Source organism: Hylaeus anthracinus, unplaced genomic scaffold, assembly GCF_026225885.1.
Source record: "Hylaeus anthracinus isolate JK02 unplaced genomic scaffold, UHH_iyHylAnth1.0_haploid 12002, whole genome shotgun sequence".
NCBI lineage: Eukaryota > Metazoa > Arthropoda > Insecta > Hymenoptera > Colletidae > Hylaeus > Hylaeus anthracinus.
Window position 1 is genome coordinate 4,422,821 of NW_026534349.1, and position 26,084 is coordinate 4,448,904.

Below are 26,084 nucleotides of genomic sequence, written 5' to 3' on the forward strand. Positions count from 1 at the left end.
ATTACAATGTAGGATTTAATCGATGATCAATATCGAGCTTTAAAAGAAAGTATGATTATCTTGGCTAGCTCCAATCTCCAACCTTTTATATTCGTTAAATTCAAAGAACATAAATTTCTACGGATATCTTCTTCAGGTATCTTTGATTGTTGGCATCCCCTACAATTAAATCATGATGGATGACTCTGTTAAAAACCTACTTGCAAATGAGTCTCTGAATATCGAATTGACCTCTGCGATCGAATATGCTAGTCTTTTCCAAACCAGAAACACGAATAAATCTTGCCATCGACGGCCTTGGGATGTTCGACACGTGTTTGGCGATCGTTATAAAAATTCACTTACGGGTAGCTCGGGATGGCGGAGAAAAATGATCTTCCCGGATTTATCGGAACGATCAATGTCGTGGGAATCGTCGAACAAAATTCTGATTTCCATCCCTCGAAGGACGCACGTGTCATACCGTGATAATTTCGCGTTTCACGGACGCGGAAAGTTCCTGGGTTACACAATCGCAACCAGAGATGGGTAAAATTCTATACGAATAATAGACGACGAATACAAACACACCATTGTAATTTATTCACGACGTTTATTCGATCGATCGGTTATACAGATACCGAAGCCATTCATGGTCCTTCGGCATGAAGTTTATTTTCACGACGTTCTCGACCTTAGAGGTTCTTGTATACCTTTTTCCCTTAGAAAGATAAAATAAATAATAGATAAATGATATTCGTAAGAAAACACGTGGAATATTCATCCAAATAGGGCAATAGTTGAACAGCGAAGCACTTCGAATAAATAAAAACAGTCCGAATCGGGGAAATGCATGACAAACTGAAAACTGAGAATTATCAGGAAATCTTGAAATCATTTCTTTGCGGTCATCTTGTAAAACTAATACTTATCCAATCAGGTACAATTTTTTCGTCTCTTATCAGAGAATATGCGTTATTCCTAACAAGTTTATTGTAGCTCGTCCACGGTCTCCGTGTTTTCTTCGAAACTTCGTACAAATTAGTCCCTCTTTATTCTATCTCGTCTTCCTTTGGCGCATGTAACAATGCGCATAAAGATGCCCATCGGCGCCTGTAATTCGCACGACCTTCCGGATGCTCGTTACCGTTCGTTTATGATCGCGTCAGAAGTTAACTGTTTCGAAGAAGGACGTAACGAGCCATCGATTTCCCTTGTTTTTCCCTTTTTTTTTTCGAAGCATCGCCACGCGTATCGAACGTTAGGACAACGTCGTTTCGACGTTTTCCCATGAATGACAGTCAATTTACCGCGCTCTTTGTATCGCAAGAGAAATTGCTGGATACGTTGGACATTTCTCTCAGGCATCGATAGAGCTCGATGATAAAAGTACAAAAACATTCATTCGACGTATTAATAATGGTCTGGCTGTTACCTGTCTCTCGTGGAATAAAAATAAATACAGTGGAACTTGCGTTATGTGACAAGCAGATAGTGTGCAGCACAATATCGCGGAGATCAGAGGATATACATCTAGAGTACATTATTGCTGAGAATCGGATAATGCTTGGCGCTGTACATAATACGGGGGATCAGATAGTGTAAAGTATAGTATTGTAGCGCGGAGTGCAATATTGTAGAGATTCGGATGTAATGTACGGTAATCTAGAGCGCATTGTTACTGGAAATCAGATAGTATATAGTACATCTGCACAGTATTTTTGCTACGCAAAATTCGACAGGATATTAGAAGATTATTGTATGTAGTGTACCACGTAGAAAAAAGAACCATGTATCAGGTAATAGAAGCTATCTCCTACGAAGGACTAGAGGGTAGCTCAGCTACGAGTTCGTATATCCGAGGTCGAGCCTGATTTTGTTCGTATAAATAAGGTGCGTTATAACAGAGGTTCTACTGTACAGTGTTACGGAGAATCAAGAACGCAATACTCCAGAAGATCAGGGAACACGGAACACGGACTGCCCGACGTAACAAGCAAATAACTCGAAAACCAATAATAAAGCTGGAACGAGTGCAAACTGCTCACTGTTACGTACGATGAAACAACGTTGAGCGCCATCCGCGGACTAAGGGAGTCAAAGGGCGGTCAGAGTAGAAGCCTTCGGCAGAGATTCAGCGACTGCGAAAGTTACCAACAAATGTTCGCTTCAAGCTAGCCAATACTTCTCAAGGGTCAGCGTAAAAGTAATTTTCGAATGCGGGCGATCGCCCCAGCGATACATCTAGCCAAGACGATCCCTAACAGTTGAAGCAGTTGAGATATACGGACCCACCCTTTTGCCTACTTTTCAGACATTTTCCCGATGTCGGATCTGCAGCAAATTTCTATGGATATTATACAATCGAAACTCCGCGCACATTTCACAGAAGTCGACAGGATATTAGAATACCACTGACGACGGAGAAGGTTGATAATTCATTTCTAGCTACGGTTCGATTCTTCTCGGCGCCCCGAGAGGAACGATACGAAGATCGAACATTAGGGTGTGTCATTTCAGGGCAATATTATATTACTATAGCGTTCTCCATAGGGCTAAGAGTTGTAAGATAGGTAAAAATTTGTGAATTTGCGCTCGGAGAGGTCGCGGGGAAGGGTTCCAGATAAATTTGTTTCAAAGGAACATATCAAACCGTGTTATGTAAACGCGTGCCGCCATTACAGCGCGAGTGCGCCGTATTTCATCAGGTCGGAAACACCATTAGTTCGACGCGAATCAATCATGGTACTTTGCTTCGCGGACAGCAAATTGTTTGTAAACATCGGATCGGGTCAAGGCGGTGAGGTAGAAGGCGTTACGGGAGTTTACTTTAATCTTTTATAGCTCGGAAAACTATGGCAAGCGCGACCTACGTTCATGTAACATTCTTTAGTTGCTGTAATGTGTAGACTTACCCCCCGGAGTTACTGCGACCGTTTGTGAATCATTCGCTTTAATGGGGTACTGTTTGATGCGTTACGGCGTTAGCTTTCGAGTATCATGTATATTAAACACTTTGGGAGCGAATTAGTATGATTAAAACGAAGAACACTTCGACAGGATCCCGTATTAACGCATCGACTGCCTGGCAAATATTCTTGAAAATTTCTGCTTGAATTAAATATTATTCTGACAGTACTCCGTTTCAAACGATCTCGCAGTATTATACAATTGAGAAATTTAATCGTGGAACAGGTGTACGGAGTCAAGCGGATACGTCTCATGGCGCCATAGAGGGGTTGAAAATGGAATTGCAAAGTAACGACGCGTCTCCATCGGTATCAGGTATGCTTCATCGCGTTTCGTCGGGAACTCTTCAAGTATATCGACTAAATACGGGCGATCGAATTTTTCCCTGTCCACACAGTGAATGAAAAGGATGTCACTCGACAACGCCTCGAGAAAAACGGGCTCAAGGTTAATGCTGTTCTACCGTGCAGACATAACGTTGCGAGTCTTTGCGCCACTCTGTATCGACCGTTGTTGATCGACATGCGATAGCGAACAAAATCGAACGATGGGTCCTGTCGCGAGCGAAACTAACCTCAACCGAACGACAAATCACGTTGCACACCTTGTCTTTCTCCCTTCTACACGACCAACCCCTGTCCATTGTTCTTCGCGGTCGATTATCGAGGCGAAGAGGGATCGATCCGCGATATGACGGATCAGTCGTCCCGCAACCTGACGCTCAAGGACGCCGTAAGCAATTTCTCCCCTAAACTCAACCCTTCCGTCGGACTGCCTGGAGCATCGTCGCACCCTTTCGCTGACAGATGGGAGATCGTACTTTGTTGTCTTCTGAAGTTTCGTTCTGTTTTGAACGTTTTCTCGGGGGTGGGTTAAAAGCAATCGCAATGACTTCGTCTGGTGTACGTAAGATAGGGGAGGGTTGTCAAAATCGTGCTGTTCGAAATGCTCCCTGTTTTGTATTCATTTTGAAATCGATTCTAAATCGACAAAGTATTTATTTGGAATAAGATATCGCCACGAATCTGTCCGTTCGCTTTTATATTAAAAATTAAATTACTTTATAGATGAATATACCTCGAACTAACTAAAAGACAATTTCATCTCTGAATGTTTGATCGTTCTATAAAAGACCAATTTAACCGTTTTCTCGTTGTAAAAAGAGTTGTCTTCGTGGAAGCAATTACATTTACCAGGAGAGTAAATAACGCGGCGTCGCGCAACGCCCGAACAAGAAAAGCGCAATCTCCGTCTCGAACAACGGGCGAGAAACTGGATATTAACCTAAAAATTCGACGTCGCTATCAGCGACGGGAAAATAACGAAAAAATCGACGTAGGAAAAGGTTTATAACCACGTTACAAGTTTCCCCTCTGTTAGTGTCTGGAAGTCAAAATTTTATTAGGTAGACCGTAAAATTAGCGTCCTTTCGATGACCGTTTTACCTGCGCAATAAACGTTCGGAACGCTTCGAATTCAACACGTGTCCCGCTGGCACGCTTCGGGGATCACCTCCGCGCAAGTTGGACGATGGAATGTAACATCTGGAACCCCTATACATATAGGTAGGATCCTCCGGCCGACCCTAAGCGACCTAGTCCTTCGCACGTGCGGCACGGTTTCTCCTGCCAGGTTACCGGTGCTCGTAACCTCGATGATCTTTAATTCATCTACCGCTGTTCCCCGCGATCGATAAAATTGAAGTCGATTTGACCTATGGAAGATAACTAGAAGAAGGTAAACGGAACCATGGTCCTTTCGTCCTTGCGCGAAGGAGTGAGCGACTGCAGCACCCAGAAGGCTCGAACGCAATTACGACAAAGAGATTGCACATAATTTCAGGGGCTGTTCACTCAATTCTTTTTTTAAATAAGATCGAATATTTTCAGTTTGCAGGACCGTTCAATACCACCGTAGAAGTATAAAAGTAAACAATTTCTAGAGTTCTATAGCCGTATCAACGTCATCAATTCTCGTGATTTTTATTTTGTTATAGCGTCAGCTTTAAGTCCTGTAAGTTTTGATAAAATTTGGCTAAGTGAACTATCCCTGCATAATTTGGAGCAAGAAATCGAGCGATTGCGAATAGATTACAGCTTCGAGCAAGAGAATCGTGCACGGAGTCCATTCACGATGGCTGATAATGCTCATCGTGCGTTAATGGAATGGAATTGGAACATTAGAAGAGAGAGGGAGATAACTGTATGTATTAAAGCGATGGTGTACGACACCTAGCTACGAAACCTGGCTAAACAGGAAAGGTACGAGGATAATTGCTGTCAAACACGTGGGCAGTTTTTTTGGCAGAAAACCATCATTCTTTTACTAGCTGGACGTATTGGAATTGTCAGGCGAGTGAACGTTGTAAAAGGGACCTCTGCGACTTTATTGTTCGCGATGGCGGTGACCCTGTAATTTCACCCCACTAGCTTCACCCCTCTCTCGGCGACTTCTATATAACGTTCGTCTTTGCGAACGATTCCATTAATGATGATTACAGCGGGGAATCCCAGCCGTAAACCACGGCTCCCCAAATACGAGCAGGTATAATCTAAATACCTGTTGAGTGCGAACTCGGTGCGAGTTCTTACGAAAGCGTAGGATTTGATTGCGGTCAATCGGGAATTTCCATTTTTGCTGTGTGCTATCCTTTGCGTGTCTCGAGCAGCTTTGATTTTTATCGGTAGCTAGCGTAATTCGATTTCCAGTCGAATAGGTCCGTCTAAGAACAAATCCACCCGAATTTTCTTTTATTCTTTGTCAATTTGCTTCACCTCCGTCCAAGTGGCCACCAAACCAAGCACTATTGCACCCTCTGATCCTGTTAGCGTGTGCATTTTGCACGTCATCGCGTTGAAAGCTCCAAACTCACTTTTCCCACCCCCAAAGATTAAAGCAGCGCTTCGCGTCAAAGAAAGACGAGGATTCGGGTCGACAAGGAATAGGTGTCGCACAGCCAGAGGTGTTAATTTGTTGCTCGGTGTCACGGTAAGCGACATCGGGTGTCTGGATTTGCATATCGCGAACGAATCGTCGATTACGTAAGCCGTCCATGAGAGGAAAGACGAAGTCCTCGGATCAGACGCGAGACGATAATTCGAGTAACGCCGCGGGGGATGTAATTCCTGAAATAGGATGAGCGTGCGAGCGGGATGTAACGATTTTCGATATTTCATGGCGATTAAGCGACTCGTAATCGTACTTTGCTCCTGTAACTTATTACAGCCGAGGGAGAGCGAGGGCGAGGCCGACCAGAAAGCGAACGACAGCGCGAAAACTGGAGATAATGAAGAGCGAAAAAAGGGGGAAGGTGTCGAAGGTAAAAATCAATGCTTAGGGGATATTGGGGAGCGAAGGGTTGATCTGTCTACCACGTTAGGACTTTGGTATAAACCGATGTCTCTCGTAAATTTTTACCCCATAAATATTCGTAACCTCTATGTCTATCGAAGAAATTTGTATAAATTAAATGGTAGGTTTGATGTCTCCGAGTGTGTGCTTGTATAAATGACAAATCAATTATTTAATTTAGTCGAACTTCTCCGATAGACACAGAGGGTCTGTTATTTACGGGATCGACTGTATGGTCTTCGATAAACAATTTCAATCGGCATAAACAAGTTGGCTTCGTCTGCAAATACATGGACGGCGGAGCTTTTAATTTTCCTCCGGCATCGATTCTTAACGCAATGAAAAAACCGACCGACGAATTAATGAGATTGTCGTAACTCCATTACAGCGAAAGACGTAAAGGGAGCCGTGGCGAATAGGAACGCCGCAAAGGTGGAACGGAAAATGGAGAGCCGCGGTACTGAAAAGAAGCGACGAGTATCATTTGGCAGTGGTCCAGCTGCAGGTCATTGCTAGAACTTTTACTTTACTTTTTCAAAGTCGGAATCTACTTACGCGAAATTTCTTCATATTTCTCGCCGCGACAAATTCACGCCCAAGCGCGTTGGGTAATATTTTATCGCTGAAACAGAGAGCGAATCTGACGAACACGACGGAAAGGCCACGGAAAAACCGAGCTCGCAAACGGAGGCCGACGCGAGCCTCGAAAAACGGAAATTGTCGTTCGAGGACTCGACAGCTGTTGGCGCTTCGAACAGCAAAGGATTCGCAGGGTGAAATTTTTGGATAGCTCTTGAGAGGAGATCTTCAAAGTTGTCGAGAACGTTATTTAAACGCAACGTTGATCTAAGAATTATCGTTGGTAAACACTTCAAGTGCTAGACATACTCGTGAAAATCTCTGCACTCCTCAACAATGTTTGCATTGTATTCTAGATTAACATCTTAGACTCTTCCTTCCTGAGAAGGACTGATCACTAACTAAAGAACGATCATTCTAGGAAATATGGCGCGCTTAAATAATTTTCCCGCGTCAAACGACGATTCGTATGACAATTGAAAAAGTTGCAGGCAGGACTCTTGACGAAGTATCGAAGCGTGAGGAGAAAGTCAACGACGCTTGTTTATACTTAGCGATTTCGAATTTGAGAGAAGATCTTTACAAATTCTGCGTCCACTTGGTCGCGTATGTGGCCTTCTCGTTGATCGCAATTGCAACCGTTCTAACTGGATACTTTCTGCATACGCAATAATTAACGATACTGTAATAGAACATTACCAATATTACGCAAAATCTGTGACCTAACAGTAGAATTACATTATTTTATTAACAGATTTCCAAAGGAAGGTATCGTTAAAATGAGGCACTCGGTGTATTACAAATTGCGAGGGTCAGCTCTGGGATATCAGAATAAAAATACGCTAAAGCTAGTCAACCACCTAATGAGATTAGGGCTCGATAACAGTCGGGAGCCTAAAATCCACGCAAGTTGGGGGAACGAGTCACAGACGGAACGCATACATCTCGACGGACGTTATCGCATAATCGATAGTCACAGTCATACGGCATGACTTGATCACGTGTCGAAGGATCGAAGGCTCGTCGAGATATCGAATTATGCGGAAAGCACGCCAGTCCTGACATTTCGTCGACGAACAATGTAGTTGCTCTGACCACTCGCAAGGGGAGGACCCAACCTGTTCTCTAATATTAACGTGCTCCTGCAGGATGATAGGGTATCCGCCCTCATTACTATGTGCAAAGAATTGAAACAGAGTCGATCAGATTGTATTAGTGTACATATACCACGATAATTTCATTGTGTATGGCGAGCACGCGAACTATTGACACCGCTGGTCTCACAATATTTCCTATCATAATCTAGATTTTCTGTATTAAAATCAATGGGGTCCTCCTCTTGTCGATCTTTGAACCATAGCTTTAGTTCGCGAGAGTCCACGGTAGCTATTGATCCAAATACCAAATCGAAACTGGATAACAGCTGACGTATCGGCTCCATAGTGTGTCCCAGTTCCATCGAGCCACTGGATACCTTCTTTAGTAGCTTAATGCTCTTTCGTTTCCAACGTTATGGCAATCGCGTGGACTGGCCCGTCCCCGTTGTCACGTAACGATAACAATTACCACGTGGTCCAATGTTTTTATATACAGAACGCCTCCGAACTCGGGCACTCGTCTTTTGGGGCACGTTCCCCATCTCGAACAGTTCGTAGTATACAAATAAACCGTGGGAGTATAAAAATAAACGCCTCCTACCAGCTGAGTACTACACGTTGTCGTTTCAAGTAAACGCGGCGGGTTTATCTATCATTTAGAAATTCAGGATGGACCGAGAAGCGATTCATCGCGTAAGAATCGATATTTATCGCGATTTTCGTTATTAAAACTAATCGAGTTTCTGGCAAGATACTAGAACGTGTTAAATATTCGTACAGTGAAGTGAAAATTCGGTCTGCCGCGCTTTACGAATTTAAGCTCGGTCGAAAAGCAACGGAAGCGGCCCGAAATACACGCAAATAACACGAATAAAATATAAATAGATACTCTTCTAGACGGGAACTATGAGTCAGAACAATATGTGCTCTATTTTGCAATACGTTACTTATAAATTCGATCCAACGGCAATAAAATTACTAGAAATCTGGACACGCGCCAAAAGGTCAGCGACACGTTTAAAGAAGAGCTTCTTGACGAAATGCAAAGAAGAAAACATTTCTATAACCAACGTTAAGATGAAAACTGGTAATGAAATTAATTTTATCTTACTTTTTCTGTCCAATTAAAGGGTTTCAGTTCTTCGATCGGATGCGATATCCAGTAGAACAGAGTACGAATGACGCGACGCCTATTGTAAGACTATGTTTTAACTCGGCGTATATTATCCAATTCTCGCCGACATTGCAGCCCTCTTCAACGTGGAATTATTTTCTCTTTGACTCTGCGCAATCCTCCTTTGGATTATCTGCTCCTCTTTATCGATAACAATTTACCAATTTACGCCACTGATTCGCCAAACGGCTTGGCCAAATATTAATCGATCGTCACTCGCGCGGACGAACGCCCATCGCATTTGCATTCCGATCACGTTCCTCCTCCAACATTTGAACAAGGGATGCACGCGATTTTATTCGAACAATACGCGATGAAAGGAAAACTAAATCATTACAGGGATTTACTCGTAATGTTTATCCAGTTCATTTATTTCCTGTTGGATATTTAATTCCGTAATTGAAACACAAATTTCCATTCAACGAGGGCTTCTTTTATTCTGTTGTTTTTTTTTTTTTTTTTATTCTAATTCTGCCAGAAATGATTCCAATCGTCTCTCCGATTTAATTCAGGTATTCGAACATTCGACTTTATAAAATAATTGATTATCATCGCTGTTCCTGTTTAATCGTAAATGTTAATTCGATTCACGCAGATAAAAAGCAATCCGTTCCTGTCGTAAATCGAGCCAGTTCCGCAGAAACAGAAATCCCGGCAGCGGAATCGAAGCTGGAAGACGCGCGTGGGGGCGCGATCACTGCAAGAAGGGATGAAAATTTTCCCAAGCGGATCTGGCGCGACTGCCGGTCTCAGCAGACGTCGTCCCTTATCGGGAGCAAGGTGCCCGACTGTCTGGCCAAGTAGTTTGTTCTGTATTCGAGCCAACTCCGCCACGTATACACGGCGAACAAGAAAACCCTCCCCTTTCGCTCGAGCCACCGCGTTCTTCTGTCCCCTCGCATCACAAAGTTCTTACACCGAACGGATACGCGTGGATGCACGTTCGAGCAACGAGCTCGCCAGCCACCCCTCCGAGATAAACATAAACTCCAGTGCTTGGAAACCACTCGCCATTGACCAATCTCCAACGTGTTTGAGAGTTTCTGTAGGTTTCATTGGCGTTCAAAAGGAATCTCAAATTTACGACGATGTTAAATGCTTCGGTGTTGTCACGAGCGTCGATCCCAAAAATGGATTTTTAGAAAAGATATCTATTATTAACGAACTTAACTATTTTGAATGGATTTTGTAAGATTGACTAGCTCTCTCACTAAATGGTCCTCCTTTTTAAATATCCTCCTTTTAACACCTCCTTCCTGAGGTGCCTCGTCGTTACTTCACCGTTTGATTTTTGGTGTCAACCATCCCACTGGTTGTGTATCGCTTAGATATGCCAAAAAAAGGTGTCCGTGCCTCCACGTATCCCTAATCGTTTATTAAATTTCAGCGAGAAAGGGAGAAAGAGTGGCTTGGCGGTTCGGTATTTTTGCGAAGTTAAATTTGAAAAGTTCGCAGGTTCTGATTTCGAATCGTCGTGGGAAATATGTCGCTGCGACGATGACAGACATTTATTCTTAATAATAGCAGAATTTTAATTCGAACAGAACTCGAGAGGTCTGCGAAGGTGTGTATTTATGTCAGTCAGGTGATAAGAAAAGAAACGGTCTATCTATGTACCAAGTTTCGAAATTAAAGATTTATTCAACTGACGAAAACTGCGAACTTTAAACCCCTTCTGCTTTCGCATGGTCTACAATACACTTAAATATCATCGATCTATTCCTCGTGGAGTAGCTGTTACAAGAGAAAAATGGAGGAGAAACAATCAGCGGTAATTCCCTTTCGTTCTCATCGACCAGAACAGTTCGCCCGCGCGATATCCCACATTTTTCCATGTTATCGAGCAACCATGACACAGGCACACTTTCTCCGAGCAATTTGTTCCCTCCTCGATAGAACACGGATCGAGACGAGCATGGAATTCTCGACGAGCGAATCGTCACGCGCGCGAATTGAACACGGACTTCCATCGTTAGAGCCGCTTTCAGTAGTGCAAACAAAAGCTTTTAACATGTTTCTCCCTTTTTTTGCAAAACGTCGAGAGGACTCGTTAAATAAATACAGACTAGTGTGTACGAGTGAACGGTACAGGGTGGTTTAGAATTAAAGGGTTCCACCACGTTGGAGTAAAATGGTTTGTAGACATTCATTGTGGTAGAAGTATATACTCTATACCGAATACAGTCACCCTCCATAGATTTTTTACCGACTACTACTTCCGCGAACAACTTTCTGCAGACTTTTAATCGATTTCAAAAAGTTTCCGTACACGGATCGTCGTGACTTTCGGTTCAACTTTAATTGCAAGCAAAGCACGGAATGTTTGTGTTACTCTAAAGCCCCTATGTACGTGTTTACACTAGTCGAATTGGACGATCTTGTCTGGCAATGAAAAACTAAACTCGAATTGTCGCTCGAGGCCAGGAACACAGTCGAAACAATGACATTTTGAAAAGGAAGTTGATCGTCATTTTTTTTTTTCATACCGAATCTATACACATTCGAGATCGTTTCGTTCCGCGACACCCAGTATCTGATAGTCGAATGCGTGACAGCGAATACATACGCGGTATAGCGCGGATAAAAAAAGAAACTCGCGTGAAATCGTCCTAGGCGAGGGTCGGAGGTAAAATAAACGTCCACGATTGATCTCGAACTCCAATATTCGATAAGCGGATAATCGGTCCGCGTACTCGTCCCGCAACCATAATGGTGCAGTCTGCCGATTTCGGAACAAAACCGATTTCTCTTTTTGCGTTCTCCTAAAGCAATAATGTTTCAAACGTATTTAATCTCATACTTTAACTCGCTATTACTTCTGAATGACCACTGCGACGATGAAAATAGAATTTTAGTTGAAACGGAACTCGAGAGTCAGTCAGCTGATAAAAGAAGAAGCAGTATCTGTATATAACATACTTTAGAAATTAAAGGAGTACTCGAACAATGCAGAAACTAGAAAAACGATGACTTGAACATGGTTGAAAATCATCGATCGATTCACCATGGAACGGTTGTTACCATAATAAAGAATATCTGATTGATTTTAAAATTCTGGTAAAGAAGTGTATTGCGGTGAAAGATCTTAAGACCTTCCTGAACGAGGATTTTCCGTGAGAAATTCGAATGCAAAGCAGAAGACGATTCGTGGTTCGACGAGGTGCTGCGTGGTCGCGAGCGATACGCTCGAAGGGAACAGAGAGAATCAGGAACGAGAAAAGAAGTAGGAGAGGAGCGTCTTTACATCGACGCTCATTCGCGAAAGGTTGTAGACCTTGTCCCGTGTATTATTAACGCGATGTACATCGATTTTGTCTGCCGTGGCTCCGTAAACTCATTTCCATTCCACCGAGCCGCGGAAACCGCGAACTCGTCGTAACGAATCGATCCGTCGTCGAGGATTTTCCTCGACACCTGTACCCTGACCTATCTCGCGGCAGCCCGCGAAGAAATAAACCACCGGCAGGCTTAAAACAACCTCCAAAGTAGCCACCGGAAGTTTAGTTTGCATGGCGAAGATGATTTCGACCATGAATCTCGAAACATTTGGTAACGTTTAGAGGCCTTGGGAAACAATGCGTCTCAATTTATTATGCGATAACTGCGACACAACAGAATTTCAAGCACGATGATCTGCCATGACCCGCCGTTGTTCCGAAACCAAACAGCATTCCTCTCAGATATCGTGCTGGTCGTATGGATGCAAAATACTCCACAAATCCACGTTTAATGTCATCATTGTTGGATCACATCTCGCACGAGGAATCTGACATTGCTCGAAACTGGGTGGTAGCAGAGTCCGAACTTCGGACTGGATGAATTACAGCTACAAATGAAACGAGTAACTTCGCATATTTATTAATTACTGCGAGAAAGAACTTGCTCACTAATAGTGAAACTAGCTTTAAGTTTTCCTTTTTACGTTGAGAAGGATCTAACGAAGAAGCTCTTGGCGATATTACAAATTCTGCCACCGAAGACCGTATTACAAAGATTAGTTTGAAACTTGCGAACGTTAAACGCAGAAGCACCACGAGGGAGACCCCGCTAGGTGTTAAAATTTTTTTAATCATTGATTTATTTGCACAAAGGAGCATCCACGGCCTGTAGCGATGCATTAACTCTGCAATGCGTAACCATGCGAAGCGTGCATCGAATCGAGTATTGCGCGATCAAATTATTCAATTTAATGTTAAAAAAGAGAACCAAACGAATTCAGCCTTGTCATCGATCCTTGCCATAAACTCGTACAAGAGTCCTCGGAACCAAGTTTGCTTTTTCTAGCGTCCTTTCAAGGACTATGACGACGAGCCGTGATAAAGGAGCTTCTTTTCCAAACAAACGCGCGTGCCACGATAAGATTCTCATTTACATTTTCCTTGGATAACTCCGAACATCACCCCTACATCAAGATCCGATAAGGTCAAATATCTTGGCTTGGACATCGATCAGAACCTAGCCTGGAAACATCACCTTGAGAACAGGCATAGCAAGTGCAAATACAGGGTAGCAAAATGTACCTGTTACTTTGTCGATCAGGGCTTATAATTGGAAACTGATTACTCCAGCGCTGGTCTGAGGATGCACTAAGTGTTAGGTTATCCCAAAAGTTTCTTTCGCAACTTGTACCTAGTTGTTTTCTTTGCTTATCTCTTAGAAATTGATATTGTAACAGTAACGGAGTAAAATGTGTCGTACACAATTCTGTGATGCAACATAAAACATAAAATGTTGTGTATGTACTACTCATGAATGAAACAAATGAACTTTTGGGACGACCTAATGCAATATTTTCTATCATATTTTTAATATTCAACGATGCTTGGTCCCAAGATACTTCTGTTTTCATTTGACCTTTTATTTCAGAAGTGTCTCTAATGCGTGAATCGTGTCGTGTATGCGTTTCCGACCCTTACGGTAGGTCCTTTTCGAGAAAACATTGTTCATTCATGAATAAAACATGGTAGGTACAAATAGCGAGTGGTTGAAGCAAGTGATTGGTGTAGTTAGGTTCGGTAGAAAATAGACAATACGTGGAAGTGGCGCGAGTCCATCTATCTTTGTTTCGAGATATAAAAAAGGTTTTACGGTTCGATCGATCGAAAAACGTTGATAAGCGTGAGTAGGTCCGTTGTATGTTTCCGGCGACCTACGATAAGTAGATTTATTAAGCGTTTAAAGAATACGAATGCCAATTAAGGAAAAATATATTCTTGGCCACCACAAATGCACTTCCATCCTCGTTTTATTCTGTTTACCAACTGTAATTAGGTTAACAGGATCATAAGGAAATACTACCACGTTACCGTTAAAACTCTGTTACAAACAAGATAAACATGCTTCTTAAGCGTGGATCGTGGAAACTTCATTTGGACACCACTTTCGTAATGAACAGAGTTTATATGATCGCGTGGATTGTAGTTTTTCCTACCACTGGAATTCATCAGCGAAAGGGTTAAGGGTAGTCAGTATCGTTACCTTCGCCTCGTTTAAAAGAAAGCAGTCCTTAATTTAAATTAATTCAGAATGAAATAAACGAGGGTGCTCCCTGTTGGTACTCCCCCCTTATTTAAAAGCAGAGTCGTCGAACTCACCAAAGTGTTCCATAGCGTGGCGATGACTCTAAACTCTAACTTCCGCGAGCATGGTTTCCCTAGGAAACACCAAAGGAAAAGTGGGAAGATCTCCTCTGATTTCTTTCTTCTTTCTCACGAGGGAACCACGAATTCACGCGTAGGGTTGCACTGGGTCTCTCGTACGTTTCGTCTTCACAAGCGGTGGTAAATCATCGACGCTTCCGTCGGAGCGGATTCTCGAAATCGCGCGCGCGAACGAGCGGCGACGGGCGAGGGTCGTCGCCGTTTGGCTGGGAAGAGCGACCACCCCGCTGTATATCTTCCCTTTGATGCCACGTGCTGAATTCAACGGTCGCCGGGAAAAGAAAGACGCAGAGAAACCGGGAGAGCGATAGAGAGAGAGAGAGAGAGAGAAATCGCTCGCGAGAACCACGTCGGCGCAAAACGTCGCGACGCCTACACCGTCGCGCGCACCAACCGCTCGAGGGACGGAGGGAAACCACCCCCTCGATCGCTCGATCACGGATAGCGTCGATCCCCGATTTATCCCTGGAACGTCAAGCTTCATTTTTAGATACCGTTATCTGGGCTGATATTAATCTTTTTTTTTAATTGTTGGCCAATTATTTTTTGGGACAAGTAGTTTAGTATTTTCTTCGAATCAAAATGAAAAACATATGAAACCGAGTTAACGAATTCGTACCATAAATGGGATAACTTTGATAGGTTCGATTTTAATTCCTCACTCACTCTTGCGTTACTTATCCAACAAATTACACAAAACTACGCTGCGATTTCATTGTCTGATCATTTGCTTAATTTACAAACGAAGTGATACTTTCTTACACAAATGAGATTTATGCATGAATCGTGGGCCGGGGTCTAACGGGTTCCATGCAGACTTTATAAGATCGTTGTTTCAATTCCTCGAGCATATCGAGGCTGACACGACTTCAACCATAATCTTGACACCATAAACGTTCTTGCTGCCGAGGGTAGATACCCAAATGTCGCCCTTTATGAGAGATATAAACAGGAGGAAATAGACTGGGGTTCAGCGAACCTCAGTGTGACATTTTAGAGTTATTTGTAATGGTTTCCAAGCAAAGTATTTTCAGAGACTTGAATTAATACAGTGACTTTCTTTCTTTTTATTATGATATTATCTTTCAATCAAGACATCCATTCTCAGAATAAAGTCGACTTTGAATCTGGATGGAGACGCTAACTGTCCCCAATTTGCTTTCTTAGAGTACTAGTATGCCTCCCGTTTGACATAGTACGGAAATTGTCGAAGTTCAGCCTCGTTCATTCGACAGATTGAATTTCAACCGCTCCGTTAACGAGGCTCGCAACCCTCGGCGGGAATTCGAACAATAATTTCGAACGATAGAACTTTTAAATGCTCTGACTTCATTGAGCGTAAATCGATCCGAACCGTAAACTTTGTTCGCGTCCCATTAACTAATTGTTTTCACAACGTTATGGTTTTCACGGGCGAGTAAGCTATGGAAATGAGCGTGCACGGTGCATCAGATATCAACGACGCAGCTCGATTTTCTACGTCTTCAAACCTCCTCCGAATGACTGCTCTTTACACTCCCAAGCATTTTCCAAATTGCTTTTTCGATTTTATTTCCTTTCGGCTTTGATTTCCTATAGTAATGATTTCTGCTACTCGAACTGCGTTGTTCTTACGGGTTTTATTTACGAGACATTTCATTTTGCAGAGACCTTACGACGTAAGAAATGAAGTTTCCACGTTACACGAAAAACATCAAGAATCTGTTGCCCCAACAACGATTGTTTTACGAAGAGAATGGATATTTGGTGTTCCGTCGTCTGGTACCCCAGGACGTACTCGACGAATGTCATCAGAGGTATGAACAAATTTGTAGAAGTCTACCGTTTGTTTCTATTCGAATATTCTTCGTGTATTAACGTATCATTTATAACTAAAAGGATGGACAAGTTATATAAACTTACATAAAACGAAACAATTGCAGTATCATTTATTAAAGAGCAATCAACCAAATATACAGTCGAGCTACCTTAAAGGTAGTCAAAATGCATTGCGAAGCGAGCAAATATACGTCGCAAAAGTTTCAAATAATATCGATGTACACCGCGAGCATTCGGATAAATTTATCATCCGCAATCAGTGCGTGGACAAACGTTACATCTCGTCGCATTAATTATTTACTAGCAAAGCAAACTCGGGATTTAAATTGTTAATCGCGGTGCCACGTGGCTCGAAATGAATCGCGTTATATTTGCCCAGGAAAGTTGGCTGGTTATTAATCATTTTCCCGTCGTTACTAACGTTAAGCGCCAGCTACTCGTCCCGGGGATATTGCGTCGCGTCGAACGTACGATCAATTTTTCCATTGCTCTCCAGTTTTCATAGGCAATTACCTTTTCAGGTTCGACGACATTGTAGCTGGCAAAGTTCCACGTGACGGAATAACGGTGATGTACGACGTGAAGGACAGAAAATCGGTCAACAAAGTACAGGACATAAGCTGCGACGAAGTCTTCCGCAAGTACATCGCTCACAAAACCGTTCTCGACATAGTGGAGGGATTCACTGGACCAAACATCATGGCTATGCACAGCATGCTGATCGCCAAACCTCCTGACGTCGGATACGGTTCTTCCAAGTAACGTAGCTCTTTTATTACGAATCCTTGACTTCTGATACAATAGCAAAAATAATAGAGGTGGACAAGTTCCATGGTTCACCCTACGTATTATTAAACAAAGTTCTATTTTCCAAAACCCCTGGGAGAACGAGTGAAAAATAGTGAAACTTAGCGAAACGTTTAGACTTGTTTTTCTTGAAATCTGGACCACGAAAGAACACGGTCTCGGATTTATACGTTTCCTGAGGAAGTCGCTCCGAAGATAGCAGCAGATTTTTGTTGATCCGTACGGAACGAATTCCTTTGCAGGCATCCGCCCCACCAGGACTTGTATTACTTCCCGTTCCGGCCAGCAGACCTGATAGTGGCATCATGGACAGCTATGGAGCCGTGCACCCGCGAAAATGGATGTCTTTTCGTGGCTCCTGGCACGCATGCACACGATCGTTTGTACGATCACGACTACCCACCGGGAACGGAGCCAGGCTCCTTCAACAAATTCTACCACGGCATCCTGGTACGTGCTTGATCGCATTCTATCGCCTCGAATCACGATATCCGATATTATTTTTTTTGTTACCTGTTTGTCGAAGGATCTGCCCGAATCGATAAAATGGGTATACCTTGAGATGGAACCAGGCGACACGGTATTCTTTCATCCTCTGTTAATTCACGGATCGGGCATTAACATGTCGAAGAACACGAGACGAGCTATCTCTTGCCACTATGCAGCAGCCGAGTGTCATTATCTGGACGTAAGTAACGGATCGAAACCAGGATCTCGCATAGTAAGAGAAAGGTATGAACCACTTACCTTCTAGAAGCCTCTAATGTATAACAAATACTTTCGTGTACTAGATAATATTTGTACAAATGTGATTTTTACGCGAGATCCGGGTTCGACGATCTGTTTTACTCATCCCCTCCTCGTATCATAGGACCTGATCGATTCAGTGTTTCTCAAACTTTGTACGACGAAACTTTTTTCCTTCATCGAGACTGAAGTTTGAGAGCACTGGCATCACCGCTGTCTTTTAAAATAACTGTTGCAACAATTAGGAAAGCGAGATGACCCCATCGAAAGTCGCAGAAGAGGTTCTGGATTACTTAAAAAAACGTTTTCCCAACGTGGAGGCCAAGTACGCGGATATATGGCGTTTCCGAGCGTCCCTTGTACGCGGAATTCAATCATCCTTATAAAAAACGCTGTACGGTAAATTTGATTTGTATTTCAAGGTGGTTGTACGTGTGAATAATAATATAGCGATATTAAGGCGCGATAGTTGCACGATGTCGTGAGCGAGTTGTTTGGATGTGTGTGTAGGCAGAAAGGAGAGAGAAGGGTAAGTAACGGCATGACAGAAAAAGATGCAACGACAACAGTGTTGTCGCCATTATTATTGAACGAATCAGTGTCGCGACGATGTCTTTGATGCGTATACGGTGGTTGGAGGCTATAACAATGTTTCGAATGTGGATCTTTGTAGGTGTTCTCGTGGCGGACACTCGCGCTGGAGGTACGACAAGCAGCTAGGCAAATTTGAAATCGGTCTAGATTTCGAAGACGTTTCTTCACGACATCCTGATCCTTATGCACCTTATGATTGTCTCTAAGTAAACCTATCAGCACGTCCTTCCGTCCTTTTATTTGCTGTTGATAATAATGCATTGTTAATGTCTTGGTCATTTTATAAATATATATACGAGAAATTGAAAACCACCTTGCCGGGATGTAGGCAGCAGGAAACGCAATATTCATATATAGCACAGCACCCTTGGACGTTACACGTTTTACAACTATACCTCTCTCTCTTATTAACAGATGATTCCTCTGTTTTTGTTGGATCCTTTTGTTCAAGATTGCAACACCCATTTGGCAAAATATCCTGTCTACCGCATACGATACCGCGCTCGTCTACGATTAGAGCTTTACCCTAGCAGAATAGTGTCATATTAATAGATTTGCTCGGTAGAAAATGCTGATATTGTAATAGGTCTCATACAAGAACTTGATGTACCTGGACAGAGTTACGACAAGGACGAACCACTGTATCGGTATCATTTAAGTTGGATATAGCTTCCATGTTTAACGTATTATCATTCGTTCCCTGATCAAGAGCTGCCTGCCACAACGGTGGCTTACCCGATGCTCTTAATTGTTCCGATAACGGCTCGTCATCCGAGATCAAGTCGTCGTTATTATCATTAATCATCATTGCATCCATATCGTCGAGATCTGTGTCTAAAGTTAACGTTTTTCCCTATGGAGGAAATAATATATGTTATCATTAGCATCAAAACGTATTAGTCCAATCAGTAGTTTACCTCATTTCGAAACAATGAAAAGGCGCAGTAGGTAAGAGACAAAGCAAAGATCAGTCCAAGTACGAGGCGCCGTCGAATGATTCTAAGTAAGCCGCTACAATTCGGCATTCTTTACACTTTTGTGATCCACTCTTGCGATCACAATCGTCGTTAAACTCTTGGTTTGCTATTCGAGCGCATGATTGCGAGGCAACTGATAGCATAAAACTCTGTTATACTTTGAAACACAACGGTTTCGGTTAATTTGTAATAATAAAAGCCAGAGAGGTTATGTAGTTCTTCTTACAATCACGTCACAAACATTTTCGGAGCGCTTACCGATCTCTGTACGCGAATAAGTAAACTGCTACGACATAAACGTTTTATCGATTGGTTGTACGTTCAATGAGACAGATCAGGGTTTTGTTAAATTAAAATTTATCGATGTCCTTTGTCACTTAACATGCGAGCAATGGTAAATACAAGTGCATTGACCTATCCGACATATTCGAGAGGTGGTAAAGGTTGCGACACAGTTTACTAGATGTCACTACGTATCAAATTATGAATTTGTAGAGTATGTAATATACTTAAGGGTATGTGGTGTGTGGGTGCTTGTTATTAGAGTAACTAGTAATACTTCTGTCATTTTATAAAAGGGTAACGGACATTATATTATATCGATAAAATTTCACTAGAGTTTTGCTTTATTTTTGTTTTCCTTTTTCTATCGTATCAGTGTTCGACATGGATCTTAAAAACAATCGAACTCGTTGGCTGTAAATAAACATGGGATGTGATCTTGTGACCCAACCGCTCAACAAAGGCGATATACATACCTTGAAAGTGAAAAAAGCAACTTAGAAGACACGAAAAATAAGCAATGACTTTTGGAATTATGCAATGGATATCGTCTTTAGCGGTTTTTCTCGTTGTCATTACCATCATTATTTTATCCGCCGTTCATCTTGGAAAGAGGGAGCGGAATATTGCGATCGCGACGAAGTCAGGTACGTTCAAAGGAATCCGCCATTTAATTGTGAATTGAAATGAAATTAACCCTTTGGCCTACAAGGACGAGTGAGGCTCGTGGTAAGGAATTTGGACTTCCTTCTTGGAATTTCACGAATAAAATTAAATGAACGAAACATTTCCGTTTACAATGCACTTGGAAATAATTATTTTCACAACTAGATCCATTAGATTCCAGTCGAGACTACGCGAGCAAAACTACTACCAGATCGACAAGAGCTACAACCAGATTGACCACACAACGGCATACTACTACAGTTAAGATTGATACTTCGCCTGCAGCACCGGAAGACTCGAGATAATCGAATAATAATATTTAGCATTAATATTTATAAACGTATTAAATTTCCTCGAATCGCCGAGAGTCACTTTTTCATTTATTTGTTTAATTAGTAAATGACTCTTCGTTACGCTTGACATTATGGAAAATACAAAATTGTTCTTTTGAAAACGTACAGTCAACCGTTATATTGCTGTAATATACAAAGAAGTGTTTTTCAGGGCAAAGGAATCATTTTCCGCGCTGAGGTAAAACGGTAAAACTTCTCGAGTCGATAACTCTCGACTGTTGTAAATGGGGGACACTTTACAACCCCCAGGAACCGACCACCTACAGTGTTTTCAAGTCCATCGTGCCCATTCTCTTTGTCACTTGTCCAGCGTGTACACCGGAAACGAAACTGTAGAAGTCCTATGAAACGTATCCCAGATGGCCGTAGAATTTTCGGCTAACTACACCATGGCCAATTCATTTAAAATCCTCGATGATTAAAATGTTCATATCCACGAAGCGTGCTCATCCAAAAATTTCATTGTTACTTCGACACCGCAAAAGAATGCAGCGTTCGCTGGAAACGCGCGAAGCATAACCGGCACGATCCCGTTATAAAGAATAGATAAACCATCTTTTTTCACAGTTTCCACGAACGCAGATCTGAATCCTCGTGGATAATGTCCTAGAGGAGACGTCTGCAGCTTCGACTTTACCGTATCGACGGGAAGCGCCACTGCCCAGTGCACCATTCCTGCGCAACCCCCTGCCATCATTGATTGCCATGCTGTTACCTGTGTGAGGTGAGAAGACTTTCCAGCAATTACAGTGAAGAAATTGAGAGGTTAATATCGTCCTTACTTCGTCAGATTTTTTGGGAAGATTCCGCAAGATATAGTCGTACGAGCAGAAATATAATCCTGTGGAGGGTAGTTCTCGAAGCATCGTGGCGCAGGTGCCCAGATATATATTTCGAATTCCGCCCTCTTTCCATAGTTTCACGACGCAATCCAGAAAACCATTGTATTTTTTAGATTCCACCCCCTTGAGCAATTCCGGGCGAATTATTTTTTATGACACAGGGTTACTTGAGAAAAGTTTACAATAAGCTTTTCAATTTTAAACCCAATATGATTGTCGATATTTCTACGATATAGAGCGAGGCATATCGATCCTTATAGTTTCATATTTTTATATTTATATTCACAGATAATCCGGATAAACTCACCTGGATTTGCAGTAAGCACTTTATTCGTTCCACAGGAGCCGAAATAATCGAGGTGCACGCTCCACTGAACATCCCCGCAAGAAACATTTGTGTGCCAGTCAAAGATTCTTGGTGTGGTTCAGAAACGAGCTCCTTACCGAATCCGAAACCAAGGAAACCAAGAGCGAATATCGGTACAGCCATTATGACTGGTGCCATTACACCCTGGGAAAACAATTAAAAAATAAAGATATGCTTCATTTCTTTTTGAGAGCGTTAGTTTGAGACACGCTGCTGTAGAAGTATACGTTGTAGAAGGTACGAGTCGACGATTCCTGTTAATATAAACATTTTGCGCAAATGCTTCTCGCGTGAATACAAACATTAGAGATCGATTCACCAGTGATCAATCACGCGTCGGTACGCACATCTTTGTTGCTATGATTTCACAAAGTTCCATTAAAGTTAAAGCGCATCAATTGCCGGACTTCCCTTGTTAGTTCTCACGATTTTGAGATAATCGTGCGTTATTTATTTCAAAACTAATAGCTTTTGCTCGTCAGACTTGGCGTTTTCGTGGATCAAAGATTCTCGGGATTCAGCGTAATTCGGCCCCGTAATTCGAACCTAAGCGCGAGGGTAATAAAATATAGTAATCGAGTAAGCATTTTAGGAAGAGCGAGCGCGATAACGAATAGAAAAATTAACTGACGCGAGCCTTTCTAGGCCTCCCTCCCTTGCGTCTTTATTCGCTTGTTGATTAAACGCGACAAAAATGTGACCAATTAGAGCCTGTAGAGTAGAGCGGCTCCTGTTACCCCGTAAGGAGAACGCATCCCCACCAAACATGAGGGGTTCCACGAACTACGGCAAAGCAGTCAGTCGACGAGAGGACCCGCAAAGCAACAGGTAATGTCAAAGTGCCCTTAATCATCATGGACTGTGGCGCAAACAATAATAACACGCCGCGGTGAAATATAATCGAGCATCAGCCGCTATGTTGTTTTCCTGGTGAAATGAAAAAATTTAAACGCCGCGTTGTGTGGTGTTTCAATGTGATTGTAATCATGGAAGCAGACAAAGGTTCAGTTGCAAATGTTAGATAGCTGAGAAATCCTTGATTAACGGGGTACCACGGTCGAGGAACATTTAAGGTTAACGTGCAGGATTCAGTGTCCCGTGTGTGTTTCTAGTTGTGTTCTTTGTAAATAGTTTTAAATTGGTCTAATGATGTATTTCCAGTGATGTTTTCTTGTAGGTCTCTTCGGTCTAATATGACAGGATCGCGTGTTTTTACTGAATATAATTTGGTTCAGAGCTTAAATTCACTTAAAGTTTGACAATATATTTATAACGAATGTAATTTATAAACTAAACGTAATAGAAAATTGCGGTTTAGGGCATTGTTTTTCTGATAAATTACATTTAATAAAAACACAGTATCATCGAGCAGATACAGGATATTGAAACGAACTCTTTTTAATAGATCTTTTGAACGATTAAAATTTGTACCTTATACAGGCTACAGGGTCCTTCTTGCAGGACAAGTTTCTTAGTCGTGTCCCATGTGCCCTTGTACGCGTGTGGCATCGTTTGCAATCGTACCTTAATTGTATCTAATGGATGACCAGTGATCACGTTAAATAAGCCACCGACGGCACCAGCTGCAATCAGAATATTCATATGCAATCAACTTCCAATCACATTTTTTTAGTTATGTTATTTGCGGTTATAAACTACCTATCAGAATCTTCAATGATCCATCCGTTGTCATTTTAATCCGCAATTACACGGGTCTAATATTTTGTGAGTTTTGAAATGATATTAGATTCGACTCGTTCATTTTCGTTTCGTGAATTCGAATTCGTGTCAATTGTATTCCACGAGTCCTGTTTGATTCAACGTCATATTCGTCGCGATTGATCAATAGCGTGAAGTACTTTACAAAATTGTTACATTTTAGTCGGTCGAGTTTTTTTTGCAATGGATAGGTTTCCTAGGAATGTCATTATCGTGAATTCTCACGTCTCTTTTGTAATTGTGTTGGAACTTTTGAGTACTTTTGTGGCGAGGGTCTGCAATAAATATAACAGTAAATCGTGTAAAAGATAACAGAACAACAGGGCAGTTTTAGATAAGAGTGAAAATATGACCCGTAGCTCTTCCTGTGGCTGAAGAAGGGGTTAAGTTATATACCCGTGGGAAAATCAAATTCAATTAATTTTTGCTCGTATAAAATGCATTTGGTTCTTAAAAGACTTCGATGCCTTCCAGTTGGTCCCGCAAACAAAACATTTTCCAATTTGTCATTTTTATGAATGTTCTCTCGAGTGAAAAATATTAACGTTTTGTTTAGCAAATTCTCAAACTGCGTAGCACTGAACCTTTCAGTTTGAAACGTACCCGATCGTATTTCTAGAATTCGTTAATCGTTCAAGTGTAATAAGATACTCTGACGATCACGTGCGCCATGGAGACTGTTTACTTAACACAAAGAAACAATTGTCCCATTGTTAGCAATCGTTTCATCTGATTTCGAAGGCGGTCTGAGTTACATTAGGCCATTTTCAAATGTCGTCGCTGTATTTTTATCTAATACAACAGTGTTCGTTCCTTCTTCGTTCCCTTTTTTTTTTCAACCGACCCCTTATCGTCCATCGTACCCTCTCTAGACTGTGTTTCCCACATGTGCAACTCTGTAGTCCTTGAAACACTTGGTAGGGCCAACTTTTAGTTCATCCGGGAAACCCGGGAGCCCTGTATTCTAGAATCCACCACTTTCTGTAAGTTTTTCTTGTGCCCAACGTTCAAAAATGTTCAAATTAAAATTATGGTTTTCTTCGCTAAAAGGAAAGTTGTAGATCAAAATAAAGTATAGCCTATATTACTAAGGGATAGCGTAGTTTTTCATTTTTGAAAAAAATTTATGAAATCTAGTATAGACGATAGCAGTTCTAGAAACTATAAAAGATGAAAGTCTATCAGATCCAAAAATTATGTGTCACTGGAATAATCGTTTTACATTGTTGCGACTGGAGTTTTGGCGCCACGCAGTGTCATCCGGTCACCTCTGATTCGTTATGGTACGTCTACAGCCGATAGACTAATACTGTATCGCGTATAAATCGACCTATAGTGTTGCATTGCATTATCTCATCTAAGAACGCAGTTGGATGAGGATACCGAATATCCCGAAGTTCAAGACGAACACGTGACGAAATGTTTATCAGTATCCACGGATGTCCAACGTGTTGATATGATTAGCGCGTAATAGATAAAAATGCGTATTCCGTTCAAAAGTTCGACGTCTGTTTCCTTATATGTATAAATAGCTGGAGGAAGTTCACCAGACTCAGTGTAAGTCGAACCTTCGAACGAGTGGTATCTTCCGAGTTAATAGTGCGAGCAACTTGAACCGGCGTCGAATATCCTCTACGCCATTTTAACGTCTCCACTCGTATTCCTCGTAGTCGACAGGGTGGATTATTTGTTTATTTTGCTCAGCAACTTTTACATCGAAAATTACATAAGGAAGATATTGTATTACAAAATGAGTGACTACGAATCGCTTGCAACTATGAATGATTCTGAAAGACATTCCAAATGCTCCTTAGATGCAAACAAATAATATACATACATTGCAATTTAGACGGATGGGAGTCCTTCTCAGAGTCGCAAACGCACATACTGTGAATATCCGAACAAGGAGAAACTATTTCAAAGCAAGCAATTAATGCAGGACCAATTACGAACACAATTGATATTTTATGGTGGAATTTGAAATAAAAATTCTGCAACTTTGTCCTCGTTGAATATTCTGCTTTTGTATCCTGTGGGCGGTTTCCAAGCAGTTCGCCTCGAACAAAAGACCTTTGGCTGCAGGGAGGGGGGGGGGGAGGGGA

General features: G+C 42.0%; 4 protein-coding genes across 25 annotated transcripts in view; 2 read left to right on the top strand and 2 right to left on the bottom strand.

Annotated features, from left to right (window-relative positions):
• Positions 1–22,448, top strand: part of LOC128891520 (phytanoyl-CoA dioxygenase, peroxisomal-like) — a 56,904-nt gene extending 34,456 nt beyond the window's left edge. For 10 of the 22 annotated variants that reach the window (XM_054151061.1, XM_054151049.1, XM_054151062.1 and 7 more), the window contains 5 exons: positions 16,457–16,606; positions 17,150–17,386; positions 17,678–17,885; positions 17,962–18,123; positions 18,428–18,660. In XM_054151061.1, coding sequence (XP_054007036.1) covers positions 16,476–16,606; positions 17,150–17,386; positions 17,678–17,885; positions 17,962–18,123; positions 18,428–18,568 — 879 coding nt within the window. In that variant the 5' untranslated portion in view covers positions 16,457–16,475 and the 3' untranslated portion in view covers positions 18,569–18,660. Of the gene's footprint in view, positions 1–16,456; positions 16,607–17,149; positions 17,387–17,677; positions 17,886–17,961; positions 18,124–18,427; positions 18,661–18,855; positions 19,089–20,411; positions 21,069–21,621; positions 21,820–22,184 lie in introns of those variants that run through there. The other 12 variants (XR_008460852.1, XR_008460854.1, XR_008460858.1 and 9 more) reach the window with 12 other exon arrangements.
• LOC128891523 (uncharacterized) lies at positions 8,773–10,246 on the top strand. Its single transcript, XM_054151065.1, has 2 exons — positions 8,773–9,063; positions 9,746–10,246. The coding sequence occupies exons 1-2, from the start codon at positions 8,883–8,885 to the stop codon at positions 9,952–9,954; spliced, it is 390 nt and encodes a 129-aa protein (XP_054007040.1). The 5' UTR covers positions 8,773–8,882; the 3' UTR covers positions 9,955–10,246.
• On the bottom strand, positions 18,600–20,385 carry LOC128891517 (SREBP regulating gene protein). The gene is made up of 5 exons (XM_054151038.1): positions 20,012–20,385; positions 19,694–19,886; positions 19,387–19,629; positions 19,090–19,302; positions 18,600–19,019 (listed from the first exon to the last, which is right to left on the bottom strand). The coding sequence occupies exons 2-5, from the start codon at positions 19,799–19,801 to the stop codon at positions 18,600–18,602; spliced, it is 984 nt and encodes a 327-aa protein (XP_054007013.1). The 5' UTR covers positions 19,802–19,886; positions 20,012–20,385.
• LOC128892460 (mitochondrial carnitine/acylcarnitine carrier protein-like) lies at positions 21,482–26,068 on the bottom strand. Its single transcript, XM_054152902.1, has 4 exons — positions 23,923–26,068; positions 23,680–23,846; positions 22,204–22,407; positions 21,482–21,817 (listed from the first exon to the last, which is right to left on the bottom strand). The coding sequence occupies exons 1-4, from the start codon at positions 23,954–23,956 to the stop codon at positions 21,482–21,484; spliced, it is 741 nt and encodes a 246-aa protein (XP_054008877.1). The 5' UTR covers positions 23,957–26,068.
• Between the last annotated feature and the right edge of the window lie 16 nt (positions 26,069–26,084).

Coding starts and splice junctions, on each gene's coding strand:
- LOC128892460 (XM_054152902.1), bottom strand. CDS start 23,956: ATGACAACGGATGGATCATTGAAGATTCTGATAG. Junction 23,847..23,922: donor ATCATTGAAGATTCTGATAG/GTAGTTTATAAC, acceptor TTCTGATTGCAG/CTGGTGCCGTCGGTGGCTTA. Junction 22,408..23,679: donor ATAAGGTACAAATTTTAATC/GTTCAAAAGATC, acceptor TTGTTTTCCCAG/GGTGTAATGGCACCAGTCAT.
- LOC128891523 (XM_054151065.1), top strand. CDS start 8,883: ATGAGTCAGAACAATATGTGCTCTATTTTGCAATACGTTACTTATAAA. Junction 9,064..9,745: donor CAACGTTAAGATGAAAACTG/GTAATGAAATTA, acceptor CGATTCACGCAG/ATAAAAAGCAATCCGTTCCT.
- LOC128891517 (XM_054151038.1), bottom strand. CDS start 19,801: ATGCCGAATTGTAGCGGCTTACTTAGAATCATTCGACGGCGCCTCGTA. Junction 19,630..19,693: donor TTTCATTGTTTCGAAATGAG/GTAAACTACTGA, acceptor TTTCCTCCATAG/GGAAAAACGTTAACTTTAGA. Junction 19,020..19,089: donor GCTGCCTACATCCCGGCAAG/GTGGTTTTCAAT, acceptor TATTATCAACAG/CAAATAAAAGGACGGAAGGA.